The sequence below is a fragment of the Aedes albopictus genome, chromosome 3 (genome assembly GCF_035046485.1).
Source record: "Aedes albopictus strain Foshan chromosome 3, AalbF5, whole genome shotgun sequence".
Lineage (NCBI taxonomy): Eukaryota > Metazoa > Arthropoda > Insecta > Diptera > Culicidae > Aedes > Aedes albopictus.
In genome coordinates this window covers 19,827,110-19,845,261 of record NC_085138.1, presented here as the reverse complement: position 1 = coordinate 19,845,261, position 18,152 = coordinate 19,827,110, and the positions used below count along the sequence as shown (strand labels likewise).

Genomic DNA, 18,152 nt, shown 5'->3' with positions numbered 1-18,152 from the left:
CCATCATCCGTTTGTTCGCCCGCGCCAAACCCCCTCCACCTTGAGAAAACTTGATTCTACCTATCAAACCCATATTGAACCATTTAACCCTTCGGGGCAGATATGTACATAGCTAGCTCGAGCTACACGAAGGGAAGTGGGTGAGACTCACCTGTGACACCTGTTGCGAGCCGGCGACGGCGCAGGGGTTGCTGCCGAGGACGCCCGTGGAGGCGGCGGCGGCCGTCGTTGTGTTGTTTGCCTGCGTCGTCGCCGGGCACGGGTACGAGTACTCGAGAGGGTTTGTCATGGCCATCAGCGAGTTGAGGATTTCCGGCGTCCTGGGCGTGGTGCACACTCCGCCGTCGATGCCCAGCAGCGGCGGCACGGTCAGGCTGAGGTTGGAGTTGTACATTTTCACTCACAGCTCACTCAAATATTGCATTCACGAAACCAAATAAAAAAGGTAGTATACGGCGTTTTCTTATTACTTCCAAGTTGCGGTAAAAGCGATACTTTAAAATTAACAAAAATAATCACAGATTGGATTCTCCTTCTTCCTCTCACTTGCTTCCTTTCACTTGGCGATGCGATTCAGAATCTCTGCGCAACCAAACTGAAGCCGAAGTCGTCGGAGTCGGTCGTCGTTTTGATAGCATTCAATGGTAAAAAATTAGCTCTCAAACACGAAATTATTACAAAAGAAAAAAAAAAACACTAAACTAGGTTTAAACGTAGTTAAATAGATACTCTTATCTTCTCGCAGTAGAAAATCACAATCGATTGAATTCTGAGTGTTGGATCGGCCTTATTGCACGAAGCACGAAACGGGCGCACGTACCGCCCGAGGTGTACCACAAGGTTAGAGTTCAATACTAGTCACCACCGCTGGCTGGCCGCCGGTTGTGCTCGAGGGTTCTCTTCTTCTCTTCCCCGGAGCGCCGCCGCGATTGGGATGATAATTTATGGGTTTGTTTGGATGGTTCTCGATGCCTCTGCTTGTAGCCGGTGATTCGCTGATGCTTCTGGGTGGCTCGATTGGTCGGTCGGTACACACTCGCGGCTGGGTTGATTAATAAAATGCGATCAGTTGAGTCGTTGCCGTTGTCGGTCAGATGCAACTTGTGGAGTTTCTGAAATCGGAAAGAACAAGTGGAGAGCAATGAGTGAAATTGAATTTTGATTAAGATTATGGGTAGGAATTCAAACTAAATAAAATTTGGAATGTCACCAGATGAGATGATTGGCAGACAAAAGAGATACAAAACAAGCAACTAATATGGCGCGACAATTATTCTTAATCCCAACCGGTAACATGCAATGACAAGATCTCGAGAATTTTTGTTGGTGACAAAACAGAAGCAAAATTTGTTGCGTACCTTTCAACTCGTGAGTAATCGATTATTACTAACCCAAAAGCGAAACTTTTGGATCATGGATCTTCAGCAGCGTTGCAGTGTTTACCCACTCGAAGTTACCTTTTCGAAAATCTCAATACAAGGCTTAAAAGTATCTAAACTCGTGGAAAACGATCTTTATCCTATTCTGTGTAAGTTGGGACAAGCCGCATTGCGTGATTGTCGCAACAAATGCTGATTGCGACATTGCTATTCTTGTTGAGCTATGTTTGAATTTTGATCCAGTGGATGTCACTCATTCTTTTCAGTTATTTAGTTCAACATCTTAACAAAGATAGGACTGAGCCAAAAACTTGAACGCCACTCTTTTCGGTTCGCATCTGCTTGCTTCCAGTCTCGTAATCATCCTACATTTGTTAGGTTACCTCTCGTGGTCAGGTTACCTGGTCAGCCCACATTGTCCGCTGTATTACGTTTTATGCTATCAACAAATCAATTATATGGTTGCTTTTTGGCATTAATCAATTAATAGTTCAGTCCCGCTTAGTGCTCCTCTGGCGTGGTTTTTTTTTCCTACGCGGAGGTGGGACATTTCGCATAAGGACGTTTTGCATAGTGAGAATTGAGTGTCTTCTTTCAAATACTACCTGTTGTTGTATGAAATTACATAGATTATGTAAAACGTCCATTGAGCAACTCGCCTTTGCGAAATGTAAGGGTTTGATTTTCGTTCATTCGTGACGTTTATTTTTCTCATAAGCCGTAAGAGCTTTTCTTTGACGTTCGCGTTGCCATTGTTGTCATCGTCGCCGAGTACTTCTTCACAACCTACCACATCATAACACGACAACACATTAGACGGTGAACGATATTCATGATTTGTTAGTATAGAATCTAAGATATTGTACTAAACAACATTTAAAAAATAAACCCCCTCCCCCAGTTCCCCTGAAGAAGGCACCAACAATAGTCGAAACGTAGGGACGAGTCCTAAACGGTCGTTCTAGAGGATGTGGAATCGGAGTCATACTTCTCATATTCATGTTTTGTCGGATTCGCCTTCAACAGCTGGCAGTGAAATAACTCAACTCGTACTCCATCATCGTCGCTGACGGCGACCTCTGCGTTGAACTTTGGTTTCCGACTTCGTTCTCCATTTTCACGAAACGTAGAGTAGAGAATTACTTCGTCATATACGCTGATTCCCGTCATATCAGATGGAAAGTAGCCAATTAGTAAAGATATTCCAACTTACTTCTGCCAATTACCTATTAGTTGGAAGCAAAATAACCAGCCCCTACAGAAGTGGAAACCGAATTACGCAAAATTTCACTCCACTGAAGTTGTACACATTTTTTTTCTTCTCGTATTTCCTATGCCGAAGGCAACCGCACGAGAGCAGCAGCTAGTCGAATTGTTTTTCATCATCGTTTAATTTTGACTTCGCCAGATTCATTTATTGAACTGATTGTTGAAATTAGCATTTCTTAATTTCAAAACCGTTTTATTCTCAGTGTAGGAAAATGCTGTCAGTGCCATGCTGGGAGTGACCACGTGGCCCGAGTTGTTTACTACAAGAGTTAAAGAGCCAACTGTCAGAGAGGCGGCAGGAGCGTTAGGAGTGCTCACGCACACATATGCAATGGTGCAGGACGAGGCATATCCATCGCTAGAGTAGTTAGGCCGCCATGTATATAGTGGCAGGGCATGGCTCGTGTAGGTTTTAGATCGATTAATTGATTCAGGCGCTCACGCTGATATGCCAGCTTACTTTGGTAAGTTATAATAAACGTTCTGAAAGAACACTTTTTGTATTGAGAGTTTACTCTCTGAAAGAACTCTCGTGTCCTCAAAAGGGTCCTGCGACAAATATTTCTGGTGGAGATTTCCACAATATTTGTTCCATTCTTGGATCGCTGTTGTCCGCCTTGGTTGCCTAGAAAGGCACTTGTAATGATTACGTCTGGTGGAGATTTCCACAGTAATAATTACAAGAGATTTAGGTCGGACGGTCCGGGCATCCACTAACCAACTCATATTTTTCAACACTGATTTTCAATTTTCAATTAACACCCTACAAAAGCTCTGCGTCACTTCGAAGTTGGATTTCACTGTTGAAGAATGCAGGAAAAGCTGCTCAATTATTGAAATAAATTGCTTGTCCCGTCGGTAAATTGTAAACAAACAGTTGTATTCGTCCCAGGGAAGATGCAGGCATATGTGTGCGTGGATTTTTTGCATATGAGGCATCGTATTCCACAGATAAAAAGTTGTTCGTTGCACTGTGATGGCGTTTTATGACCTAGTGCGCAAAAATATTAACTGAAATATTTTAGTTGTTATTTTTAAGTTACATCTATCGCAATTTAAAAGCTTTCTGCTCTTAAGGCGATACTGGAAGCATTTCCTCATTTTTTTGGTTTTTGTTATCCAAAGTCATTTTAATTTTTGTTTGTGCTGACAACATCCTGTTGGTATCCACCGGAAAGTATTCAAAGGTTGTTCAAAAGAAAAGTTTTCGGCTGTGCCACTGGGCGTTGCATGCTAGTCCGTTGTCTAGTGTCGTGCTTCCTTCAAGCTTAAAGAAATTATGAGCTGCAGTCAATGCAGTGGTGAAATGGGCCGATATGGCGGTTTCGACATCTGCACAAAAAAGTTCGTACTGAAAATCCTCTCTAATTAACGAACGAGATCCCAACTGAGAGTGACAGATGCAATTATTTATTGCCGCCTCCTCTACGGTGTTGAAATTACATGCAGAACTTCGAATGAACTTTTCGACATTTTGAGTCCTACGTACAACAACGCCATCTCCGCTATATCCTGTCTATTGCCATCAACAGACGCTTGCGTGGAAACTGGAATTATGCCGTTTATCTACAAGGTTGCGATCGCAATCGGAAGTAAAGCCGCTAGTTTTCTTGAACGTATAGATGGCGACGGTTCACTGGTCTTCCTTGTCACAGAAGCCGACCGGATCCTGAACTCAATGGCCGGAGTCGCACTCCCCCCGGTGGCTGGGCTATACCGGCTTGGTTCTAGGAGCTGGTTGGCCGGAGACCTACAAGTAGAAAACTATGTAAGGCATACGATTAAAAGGGGATCTTATCTGACCGTAGCCAAAGCCTTGTTCAACGAGCGTTTAATGACGAATTATGCTGACGCATAAATAATATACAATGACTTATGAAGCTTCATCTCGTTTAGCCCTAAACCAATGTTGATCGTTAATACCGACTCCGCCAGCTGTACTTTAGCCATTAGATCCCCAAAAACACGACAACCATGAATTCAGGCCACACAAAGTCTATTGGAAGCGAGAGGTACTCCCAGTATAAGCTTCATGTGAGTCTCAGAACACAGTAATATCTTAGGTAGCGAATCCGCAGGTCTGTCAGTCGATCTTGGACGAACCAGCCGCCGCCTCACTATGGAGGAACCCGGGACTGATGTGAAATCCTGATTGAAAACTGTGGTAAAAGATGCACGGCCCAAAGACTGGTGGACAAATCGTACCTTATTCTTTCGGAAAGTGAAGGACAACAGATTCCCCTGGGAAGACAGAATAGATCCAAAAGAGCAACTGTGTAGTACTATTTCGTCTCAGGACTGAACACACGAAGGCTTCACATAACATGGAAGGAGGTGCCAAATTTCGAAAAGTATGTGATTCATGTGGAGCATACATATGTTGTATGTGAATGGGTGACAAAACGTCGAAAGACAAAACGTCGAATGCCAAAACGTCGAATGCCAAAACGTCGAAAGGACAAAACGTCGAAAGGACAAAACGTCGAAAAGTGTGTAAGTGTTCGCAGTTCAGTGTGGATTTTTTTTTCAGATTTTGTGTGAATCGATCCAGTTGGTAGCCTGAGAGGACTTGCGATATGGTAGATCCACCAAGATGGCAGGATGAAGAACTGATTAACGGGGACACACGAGCATTGTCTCGTTATCTCAGGTGGGGGTCACTGCCATGCACTCCATGATGCTTCAGTCCCGCGTTGAAACAACCAACTGAGTAAAGAGTATTGTGTACTACTAGTACCATATCATATGAATACCGGATGTATTGCGGAGAAGGACAGCTATTTTAGGCAAAACCCCGCTTTTTTAGGCAGAACATTGGTTCTGAATGAGGAAGGCATCACCCCCCCCCCCCCCCCCCCCCCTACGTTTGAATTGAAAGTATTGCCAAGTGCTGCCGTGAGCCAAACTTGACGGAACAATGCGTCCGATAATCGCCATCGCCACCCTAAAGGTGCCAGAGATCCGGCTATATAGGCCGGAAGGTTGCACTGGCAGTATGCCACTCACAATGTTGCATTTGAACGCGATCAATTTGCGTTGAAGTTCAAAAACGGCACGCTGCGATCAAACATATTTGAACATTGTTCAGTTCAAAATTTGGAACGCACGTGAGCTCATAAGTGAACGCAACTTGAGCAAGAACTGCACTCGCAGAATGCCAACATGGTACCCTGATACCTGGTAAACTGAAATGGTCATGTTTCTTCCATTTTTTCGACAATTCTAGCAATCTTGGTCTGATTCGATTCAGAAACTCACCCTCTATTGAGAGGGGGAACCGGTTTGGTCACCGTTGATTACCGGAAAATCCGGATTTCGCTGCAGAATCTTAATTCCCGATGCCAAAATGTCCCACTTCATTGTGGCGAATATTCCCTACCCGCGAAGAACTGGCCAAGAAACATGCCCATCCTGAGGTGTTGTTTCAGGGAGCCTCAGGAAGGCTCCCCACTGAACTAGTTGGCAGATATAAATGAAAGAATGAGTATCCTTTAAAAGAATAAAGAACTCACTATTTGCTTAGATTACACGTTTTCGACGTTTTGTCCTTTCGACGTTTTGTCCCTTTCGACGTTTTGGTATTCGACCTTTTGGCATTCGACGTTTTGTCTTTCGATGTTTTGTCCCTAAACCGTTGTATGTCTGTCCGGCATTGGAACTACATCGGACACTACACGGATTGGGAGACATGCACATACGCTGTGTAACGACTCAGCGTTGGCGACAGCCTTGATATATTTACCGAAGAACACCGAACTGTTCTCTACAATTTAAATCAAGAATCGATTGGGGAAAGGACATAAAAATAGGCAACGACAAAAGACCTTCAAACTTTTCTAACGCTGTAACGATAAGGACACTCTTCTAACACTGACCCTGAAAGAGTTGCTGGAGGAATTTCTGAAGAATTTCATGATTTCTGATGGAATCTTTGGAGGATTTCCTGGAGGAGTTGCTGTAGAAATTTCCGAAGCAATTCCTGGATCAATTCCTCGAGGAAACCCTGATCAATTCCTGGAGGAACCCCTAGAGAAATTTCTGGAGTCATGCCTATAGGAATTCCTGGACAAATCTCTAGATAAATTACTTTAGAAATCTGTAGGACCTGGAGGAATTCCTGGAGGATTTCCTTGAATAATCACTGGAGTACTTGCAGGAGAATTCCTGGTGGAATCCCTGGAGAAATTCCTGTAGTAATCAATGGAGGAATCGTTAGAGGAATTCCTTCAAGGTATCTCTATGAAGTAATCTCTGGAGGAATTCCTCGAGGAATCTGTAGATGAATTCCTAGAGGAATTCCTCCCTGGCCAAGATCACAGGGTTTGACGGTATTAAAGTGAAGGATGTTAATTGTAATTCTGCCCAAGTAACCAGTAAGCATTTAAAATAGCATTCCTTCAGCATTATAGTAGCCTTTACGACAAGTCGTTTAATGCTAATTAGCCGTATATGCACCTATAGTGCTACCTTACAGCAGGTTTTGGCAAAATAACGGGCTGTCTTAGTGCTATCCCTTCAGGAACGTCGCGACGAAATGTCAAAGAAGCGTAACGCCTCGTCGAGCAAAAAAAAAAACAAAAATAGATTGACGTCTGCTTCTCGTTCTCTCAGCCTGCTTCCCGCTTCATCGTCCTTCCATGTTCCAGCCGGTGCTAGGTGGTACTTTTCTGCTGTTTTTTGTAGTGATGTAGGTTTGAACTTACGATCCGGAGATTGATGAATCATATCTGCTTCTGATTCTGTTGCTCCTGATCCACGATGCTACAGCTGTTCCGGTGGCGTGCGTTGATTCAATCGCCAATATAAAGAATGATTCGATAACAGCTTCAGATTCAACATCAAAAACTTGTTTTCATTGAGATGTTTCATTGTGGTAGAGGATTACGATCCCTTCTTTTAAATATCTGTGGAATAGGGTCTGGGACCATTTGGGCAGGAGCACCTATTTTGGGCACTTGCTCCTATAACTCAGTCAATTTTTAACCGATTGACTTGATTTTTGAAATACAATCAGATAGGCACAGTATCTAGCCATGTACAAAAACTCAAGTCAATCGGTTTGAAATTGACTGAGTTATAGCAGCAAGTGCCCAAAATAGGTGCTCCTGCCCAAATGGTCCCTGACCCTATGATTCTTTCTTCTCTCTTTCAAACAATTCTGTGACCCACCAAAGCATCCACCTTTTCGGCACACATTTTCCGACGAAATGATAAATAATTGGTGATTTTTTGATGGACAAATTCCCAAACCAATCCAGCTGCAGTAATGTTTTCTTTGGTGCTTTTGGATGAGTAGAAGAAAATGAAGAAACAAATAAGATGCACAAATTTGTAAACAGAAGCATAGGCTCTGTAAGAGAGAGACAATATGTGTTGCCAAATGCGTAACATATCTCCCAACCTTTTTGCTCCTAGCATTTAAAGAGCAGTTGAAAAGCATTCTGATTGCTCCCAAGTGAAAACACTTCAAGCAGTTGAAATGCTAATTAACAGCCAAAAGCATTTGACCAGCACAGCTTATGCTAACTCAAGGCAGTTATGCATTCAAACTGCTTATGTAGGGCAGCAAGCAGTTTAAATGCATAATACGGGCTGATACACGGCTTATTCAAATGCTTAGTGGTTACTTGGGTGGTAATGAAAATATCACCTTTAACACTTTAATGCGCCTCCAACGGTTCATTGCGATCCGGCTGCTACAGATGGAGTATGGCTGATTTATCAGAAATGATCGATAAACAGGAGGGACCTGCTGGGGCCTAGTAGTTTCGATACCCAGAAAACAGTTCTGGTCGATTGAGTCTGGGAGGGTTTCGAGAGTCGTTGCAAATCATAATGAAAATATTTGTGTTTTGTGACGAGTCTCGGAATCTTTTTGGAGTCAGCAGACTTTTAGCTGTTGCCTGGGCTTCCCACTATTTGGTTAATTTTAACAAATACACTAGAAAATTCAATTCAAATATTTTTTTTATTATAGAGGTTTTAAACCTAGGTTCATTCGCCTCTTAAAATTCAAATATGAAATAATTTGTAGTATCTCGTGTATCCAATTTGCTAATACATAGGTCTCAACATTTGATATGCTTTCGTGATTTAATTTTCTCTTCAATTATTTTTATATCTGATAGTTTTGTGAGTAAACCCCAATATGTTCCAAATGCCTAATGCTTAATATTTTTTTTGCAATATCAATTCAAAATAACTAAAAAACTAATAGTGGGAAGTGCAGCATTTAACAGTGCTTGCTTATAGATTCAAAGCTAACGTGTGATCAAGACGAAATTGACAACAACTGACTACTTCGACTTTGACTAGCGAAGACTATTTATGACAAATTTGATATTTTTTTACATTTTTCGACTGAGTGTATGGTAGGATGGTTTTCTTTAATTTGGACCGATGCTGATAGTGCTAGGGATGTGGACTAAATACAACTTTCAAAGATAAAAAAAAAAACAGTACTAAAATGAGGGTCAACAAGAATGGACATAACGAACACATCGACTAACAGATCATAGGCTCACCAAAGATTACTGAATTATATGGAATAACATAAATTTGAACAATAACATTCATCAAAACTTGACATGACAAAACACATACAAAATCGACCATATGACAATAAACCGAAACTTTCACACCTTCTACCGTAACCTTCTGAGTCAGTACACAACAGTGTCTTACTGGACGACATGTTCCGTGCACGGCTGGTCAACTGCTTCTGAAGGATTACGTTCCCTGTTCTAACCAAAGGCCTAGTGAACTGTCGTTGTCCGTGCAAACGCGAGAGGATTGTGCGAACAGTGATGGGAGAGGTTTCTACGTCCGTCGGCGTGCCGCTAGGAACCTTTCAAAAAAAAAAAAAAAATGAATTCCTAGAGGAATTCCTCGATGAATCTCTGTAGGAACTTTTAATCCCTACGGGAATTTCCAGAGCAATCCTGGAAGAATTCCTGAGGGAATTGCAATGACAAAACAGGCAACGACAAAGGTCCTTCAATCTCTTCTATAGCTACAACGATAAGGTCGCTCTTCTAACGCTACAACGATAACGATTAGCTGCAAAAACGACAGCAATGAAATGATACTCTGTTTGAACATCGGGTGGAGCCCTTCTGCTGACTTCTACCCTCTATTATCTTATTTCACTTAAACTCTGTAAAAATGAACAACTTATAGAGATGTCTCCTTGAGATCCATCCTACCCGAAAGTCTCTCTAATAAAGATAACAAAAATAACTGTATCTGGAAAAAAATAGAAAAATAGAAAAAAAAATACTATATACGACTAGTATGGAGTGTTTTGATTTGAGTAAACTTTGAGCTCACTTACACTTACCAAAGCGCAAATGCACTTTCAAAGTTCGTTTTATTTTCTTAACATCATTCGTGAATCATGAGAAAATCGGATCTACATCGGCTCGCAACTCTACCACACGTTTTCAATTAAAGGCCACCACCGAACACGCACTTCTCTTGTTAAAATGTATACTTCCCCAAAACGCGAATGGAGTCAAGCCTCACAGTGAATAAAAAGGACCGTGTTTCGGGTTGGTACAGACGAGCTGCTGTGTGTAGGCGTTTTCAGTTGACGACGACGACGACAACGACGTTCCAACCATCTACGAGCAGCGTGCGATTGTAAATTTATTAACACTTGCTGACAATTGGAAAGCTCTTCACGCTCTGGTCGCGCCCCTCTCTGGGTGATTCTTTAAGGAGAAAACAAGGTTTGCGAAACAAAAAATAAAGTACGCGAGTCGTTGAACTTGGACTGCGGACAGAAATGCATTTGCCAACCGAAACACTCAATGTATGTTGCAAGCCGTTAGGATGGAGTTGCATGGTGGTTTGTGTTGATAAAGCTGTCCAATAAATTCGCGATGTTTATGAAACGATGCCGGAAAATATGAGATCGGTTTCCATATAAATTCGATAGGAATACACACATCCTTCACATACTTAACTGTTCTTTTGATAAAACGACGCTAATCACATTACCAGCTGCGTTCTTTTTTCAATATCATCACGCAAAGCTTCATTGAAGGGTAACACTTCGATACCATCAGTAAACCCGACTCAATGACTGGATTGCCTATCATTCTTACTTTGTAATACATTGTTGCACCACGGGGCACCACGCCCGCCTGCCGTCCAGTAATCTCTAATGCCACCACTACATAAATCGCGTTCTAGCGAGTGCTGCAGAGAGTTTCCCACAGCTTATCGGAACTACTGATCTCGGCTTGGGCGGCGGCAGCGGCAGCGAATACATATTACAAACGTACATATGTAGAATAGGTGGTGACTTGCACCGTGGAATACGCGACGAATAGCGGTACGTGTCCATAGAGGCAAACACGTCCCAAGTTGGGCCGACATTCCTGAACCCTCTGTGTGCCATCGGTATTGTTCTTTCGGCATAAAAGTACGGTCCCGCCGAAACTAAACTTTAAATTACGAAAGGTGCTTGGGAGCCGTTATATAACCCGTCAACGGGATCACAGTACCTACCGACCGCGGTGGAGCCATGTAATCAACGAGTTCTACACGTGTGACAAGTGATGAATGACGATGGAGATGATGGGATGGTGATTAGCTGCCATCGCCGTAGTCGTCGACGTTGGTCCAGTTGATGTGCGGTTGAACTTGTATGCTCGTGTGTGTACTTATAACTTTTTCCTTACAATAGCTCATTTATGCCTGATTGCCTCCGTCGAATGGCAGTGGGTGGGTGGGAAATAAAATTTACATTACAAAGGTACCCGTACGTAGATGTGGTATCGATAGGGCTTTACAATTAACTGCCCTTTTTTTAGCTTGCGTTCGTTTGTAGTTTTGCCGCACTTTGGTTGAAGGTTTTGCAATCAAAATTTATGAATTTAAATGACTAGAAACGTTATTTTTAGATTGGACATAGCTTTCATGTGACATTGCCGAATCCTGTAGTTTTGCGTACATTGCTGAACTGAGGACTAAGTGACGGTAGAAATGAACGTGACCGGGAATAGTGACATTCATGCTTTTGGTGCTCTTGTTAAAAATTAGAACAAGATAAACTCTCTAGTCTTGTTCCTAATGGATTGTTCACTAAGTTTACTAGAGACCCACAGTCGATCTTCTGTATTTAGTTTTCTTAGCTATGGTGAATGCTAAAGAAAACGATATCTATGAGCGTCCAGCATAGCCTCCTTTATCATTACTCCTGGAAATTACAGCACCGTGACAGACCACTATCTGATTGATGGAAGGCATATTTCCATTGTCACAAACAAAATATCACCGTTTTAGTGCGACCTATATAGAGCGGCTGAAGAAACCGAATAATTCTTTTGCACACTCTCAGAATCTCTAGACATCGGTGCCGAACGCGAGTGAGCTTGATGTGATCCCTGAAAAGGACTGCAGGAGTACAGTCAAAGCATCCATCAACGACGCAACCGAGAGCATTTTTGAATCCTGACGCAAAGTTGACGGAACGTATGGTTCAACGTGATGTGCAGAGACGAGTTGAAGGAGAAGAACGCTATGTGGACGGTAATGCTGCAGCATGACGCTGCCTGGAAGAAGCGGAGAGCCAAACAATGGGGGTAACTGTTCTGCTAAATAAAAAAATACAGGGGAGTCCTATCGTACGCCCAATGCATCTCGCAACGGCTTTCTTGCCGCGAGCTGTGCAATGATAAGGACGAAAGCCTCTCGACGGATAGATGTGAGTCGATCGAAAGATGTCCATCGTACGGAATAATACACACCAAAAAATTGATAGAAGGTTTCAGCAAAATTTTGCTGAATTTTGCCGAGCTGAAGGTTTCAGCAAACATTTTGCTGAAATTCAGCAAAATTTTGCTGATTTGTTCAGTAAACTCTGCTGATCACCAGTAACGTTTTGCTGAAATTCAGCAAATTTTGCTGAAAGTTCAGCAAAAAAATTTGCTGGACCCTTCAGCTCGGCAAAAATCAGCAAAATATTGCTGAAAGCGTTTAGTGTGTAGATTCTAACGCATCGTCTATTCACCAGTCTTTGGTAGTACCTTGGCTGCAGCACTAGGCTTCGCGATTCCGAATCATAGAAACGACTGGTACGACGGCGAATGTGAACAGTTGAAAAACGAGAAGAATGCAGCATGGACGAGAATGTTGGAACACCGTACGAGGGCAAATGAAACACGTTATAGACAGGCACGGAACAGGCAGTACTCAGTCTTCCGGAGGAAGAAGCCCCAGCAGGAAGAACGAGATTGCGAAGCGATGGAAGAGCTGTGCCGCGCTAAGGACACACGAAAGTTCTACGAGAAGCTGAACCGCTCGCGCAGAGGCTTTATGCCACAAGCTGACATGTGCCGAGATAATCACGGGAATATTCTCACGAGCGAGCGTGAGGTGGTCGAGAGGTGGCGGCAGCATTACGATGAGCACCTCAATGGCGACGTTGCAAATACCGAAGTTGGCGTGGTAACAGATCTAGGAGTACGTGCGCATGGCGAAAGATTTGCAGCCCCTTACCTCCAAGATATTGAGGAAGAGGTTAAAAACAACAAAGCCGCTGGAGCAGATCAACTACCAAGTGAGCTTCTAAAATACGGTGGAGAAGCACTAGTGAGAGCACTACACCGGGTCATTACCAAGATTTGGGAGGAGGAAGTATTACCGGAGGAATGGATGGAAGGTATCGTGTGTCCCATCTGACATTGTGACAGGACATCGAGCTTACTTTGGGCTCCGCAGAACTCCACGATCGAACAAAGTTCGCCGTCACACGAAGTTAACTATCTTTATCTACAAAACGCTGATTAGACCGGTAGTACTCTATGGACACGAAGCACGGACTCAACGTGCAGAGGACCAACGCACCCTTGGAGTTTTCGAACGGAAGGTGTTGCGTACCATCCACTGAGGAATGCAGATGGAAGACGGGAATTGGAGAAGGCGAATGAACTACGGACGGCATCAGCTGATGAGAGAAACAATCATAGTTCACACCGTGAAAATCAGGAGGCTACGGTAGGCGGGTCACGTCATCAGAATGTCGGATAGCAACCCGACTCAAATGGTTCTCGAGAGTCATCTCGAGAGTCGGTACAAGAAGATGTGGTGCGCAGCGAGCTAGGTGGGTCGATCAAGTGAAGGTTGATTTGCGGACCCTTCGCAGAGTGTGGAACTGGAGACACACAGCCATGGACCGAGTAGACTGGAGACGACTTCTTAGTACAGCAGATGTCACTGAGGTCTGACCGGTAAGATAAGTAAACTATTCACCAGCTTCATGACAGTATACCACAGTATCGATCGCATAGAACTATGAAAAATCGTGAACGAAAACGGGTGGAAAGCTGATCTAACTGATTAAAGTATTGATGGACGATGTGTAAAATTGCGTAAAAGTTTTGGGTGAACTGTCCAGTTCATTTGCATCTCCCCGGAGACACTGCGACAAGGTGGCGGACTTTCATATCTACTTTTCAACATCATTCTGAAATGATAATGGTATAATGCAGTAAATCAGGTTCAATAGCTGGGATACGATAAAATTGTGTGCTATTCATAAACTACGTAGACCACCCCCTTCCACCGCGTAGACTTTTGTTTATCCAAAATTTCGGACCGTAGAACTCTAAAAGGGGTCTCCAGATAGCCTAGTAGGTAAGGCTATGGATCGCCAATCCGGAGACGGCGGGTTCGATTCCCGTTCCGGTCGGGAAAATTTTCTCGACTCCCTGGGCATAATGTATCTTTGTACTTGCCTCACAATATACAAATTCATGCAATGGTAGGCAAAGAAAGCCCTTCAATTAATAACTGTGGAAGTGCTCTAAGAACACTAAGTTGAAGAGAGGCAGGCCAAGTTTCAATGCGAACGTCGAGCCATAAAGAAGAAGTCTATGGACGGATCCATGGAGGTAATCGTCAGAATCTATCGCGTGTTCCAATTTTCTGCATGAAATTACCATGATTAGAACATCAACACGTTATTTCCTACCAAGTTAGGCAAAGTTAACCTCTAATTCGGCTGTTCACAATGCGAAACGAATTCAGCAGATTTATCTCCCAAGGTCGCGCCCCAATCATACTCTCTACCGCGAGGAAGTACTTTGGCCACCAGCTACAAGTGTTCACCTTCACCACCGAACAACAACAACAACAGGTCTTTAATTTGGTTCTTATTCATTCCTTGAACCACCGCAAGATTCCCATGATTAAATCGCCATCATCCGCATCATCAGGTGGCTCCACCGATCGACCTTCGTAGCCGATCACCATGTTCGGATCATCATTAACACCTTTTGGGAGCTGTTGGTACCTACCAACAAAAGTGCACTCCACACTTCTAGAACCGACGCTGCTGGTGCGCTGTTGCATCTGCCAAATCGGGGGGACTTGCTCGACCGCGTTCGAGGACAGGCTCCCCCCAATTAAGTTCCACTTTGGGCTTTAACTGCGCTGCTGGCTGCTACACACAGCACTAGCAGACTTGCTCGGAGACCTAGAGCTCGGAGAGGTGTCTTAAATCGGCGGCGACCCATACTCGTGCAAAACCCCCTTTCAAAAATCGTGACCTGCGACATCCATTATAGTTGGCGGGGCGACTGACTGAACGTGAACATCCCCAAATCGTCGCATCGTCGTCTGGTCTGGGAGAGGTGTTGGAACGGGGGATGAGTGCTTTGGGGGGTTTGTCACCAACCGTGTATTTCAGTCAAGTAAATACGAACTTATGGGCTCTCGAAGTGGTCCCCGTGTGTGTCGCGTCGCGGAAGAAGAGCTTGTTTTGTGGATTCCATATTTTTTTCGGCGCAAAGTAAACTCGGTGTCAGTACAAATTCCACAGTTTTTTTTCGCAGTCATACAGCTGAACCGAGGTGCGGCCAAATTCATCAGCGGGAGTGGATTTCGGTTTTTTTTTCTCCTGCGATCCGGGTGTACTGGAAGGCTACCGGGCATCGCATTAGAGGCGAGAAGAATTTCAAGTGTTTTGTTCCGCGCTTGAATGGTTAGAGCAGGAACCAAGTGAGCTAGCGGAGGCGGAGGCGGCGGCGGCGACGAGGGATTCTCGTGACGAGTTAATTACGAGGTCGTCCCTCCCGAAAACGAGATGCGTGTCGCGAATGGGGTGTCTTGGCGACGTGGTTGGAGTCGTGCGCCGGCAAAAAAAAATGCTTCAGATATCGATCAACCGTGAAAATTGTGCTTCCTGGATTTTTTTTTTGTCAAAGAACCATCCTTATTTTAAATTTTATGTGTCATTATTAGTAGCTTAGCATTAAATTACCGACTTTGACAGTCTAATGACTTGACTACCACTTCTGCTTTGCTAGCAAAAGCTTTTGGGTCCAATCCTTTTTCAAACTGGTACTTCAATGTTCCTAACAACACATTAGCATCACGCTGTGCAAAGCCGAACCTATGTCGAAACTTTGCAGTAATGGGCAATAGGGAATCGCGCCACTTGGGCGGTGGCTTCTATACTCGTCTGTTTTCCACTATAACTCAGTCAAATTTGAACCAATTGACCCAACTTTTGGAATGTGGTGAGATAGGTATAGTATCTACCCGTGTACAACATTTCAAGTCAATTGGTTCAAAATTGACTGAATTATAGTGGAAAACAGACGAATATAGAAGCCACCGCCCAAGTGGCGCGATACCCTATGTCAATTGCATTTAACATCTACCAATCGGCAATGGGCGAGCGAATGCATCATCACCAGCACTTGCTCACTAAGGTTGCCTGTTAATCCCAAGTGGATATCCGTTGATTCCTTGTGTAAGTGCAATTGGCGTTACTTGATTAGCAATAACAGGGGATCCTACAGATATTGGGACTTTCGAGTCTCTTGAAACCTGTTACAACTGAGCTAGAGCTTGAGCTTGAGCTTGATTGACCGCCCGTGGATACTACTCCAGTATCGTCACACCAGCTACACTCATACAAGGAACCAATGAGATATCTACCAGAAAATAGCAGGCATTTTCAGTGTGTGAGTTTTGATAATCTTCTATTTTAGGCGACAATGGCGCCTGCCACGTCAGGTTCCAGATCAATGTGGGAAGAGGAAGGATTGCAATCATTTGTATTCGCATTAGACCGAATATACCTCTGCGTCTGTACAAATTAATGGGGATGTCGGAGTGTTGGCAAGGTATGGTTTGCAATGGGTTCACACATTGGTGCGTGGATGCCAGGCGTAAGATGATAGATTAATGAATTTATTTCTCTGAAGATATTGCGGCACAGTTCGCTTGATTGCATAATTCGTAGGCGTTATATGATAGATTGACACTGTGCTTGGAAAGTTGGAAGGAAGGGAAACGGCTTTTTTAACCCGTTTCTGTTCTAGCGATGGCTATGAACTAATGAATATGCATGAATTGTATATGTCGAGAAGAGAAAGAGATAAAGAGGTAGAAAGATACAAAGTAGGAGGAAAGGGACGGGCCAGGGATTGATCCCAGGATCTTCTGCATATGAATCAGAAGCGGTAGCCACTAGACCACCAAGCCTGTCTTTCCGAGTCTCTTGAAACCTGTTATAACTGATGTTCAGGATTGACTAGTTTTCGTATGATGATTTTTTCTTTCATTTTCAAATAAACACTGAGTCTCGTCATCAATCATTAAGTCACCGTTTCATATAGACTGTTCAAATCATCCATTCATGCCTCGAAGCAATTTTGCAAAAAAAAATATCCCACATAAATGTAAACCACCATTTAGCTTATCTTAAACCCCATCAAACTACCTTTCGCCAAATGGGACCCGCACCATTAGTGGGGAATCAACAAATTGGTCAGACACACGAATGGCAACTGCTGCAGTACCAAAACCTCTGCAACCGACCGAACCGCCGCGCCGGCATCCATTAAATTGGATTAATTGCCTATCGATTACAAACGCAGCAAAACGAAAAATCCGACGTGATTTAGCGGTGGCAAACGGCCGGCCGGCCGCCTAGCGGGCGGACTTAGGTGCATTTAAATGGTTTTGCGATCGGATCAGACGCCCTGTTATTGTTGCTATTGATCGGGCTTTCGATCAAATGGGATGCCGTGTGTCGACAGCCCAGTTTGGCTGGTGACTGATTTAGGAACTATAAAACAAATCAAATGGCTATTTTATTGGCGAAATAGCTCGTTTCAAATGGGTTTCTGGGATTGGGATTGTCCTTTAAGAACTGCTTCGTAAAAGCTGTTCGTATGCTTAACATTTATAAGTGTGACGTATTCTATAGAGTTCTTTAAAGCATTGTAACAAAAACTAGCACAAATAAATAAATAAATAAATGGCATGGAGAACGTAGGCACGGGAGACCACGGCAACGGAGGAAACGACGATGCCAGTGCAGCGAAGGACGGAAATGAACCAACTCTCACGCTGAGGTAAGTTAAGGATACCATTCATCAACTCAAAACCAACAAAGCCGCTTGTAAGCAGGGATGGGAATGTGGAGCGGACCTGGTGTGACGGTTAGAACACTTGACTATCACGCCGAGGATCTGGGATCGA

General features: G+C 43.6%; 1 protein-coding gene across 1 annotated transcript in view; it reads right to left on the bottom strand.

The window, feature by feature from the left end:
• Positions 1-394, bottom strand: part of LOC109428053 (activating transcription factor 3) — a 42,241-nt gene extending 41,847 nt beyond the window's left edge. Inside the window, exon 1 of the mRNA XM_062856021.1 lies at positions 152-394. Within this exon, the coding sequence (XP_062712005.1) occupies positions 152-394 (243 nt within the window). The remainder of the gene's footprint in view (positions 1-151) is intronic.
• Between the last annotated feature and the right edge of the window lie 17,758 nt (positions 395-18,152).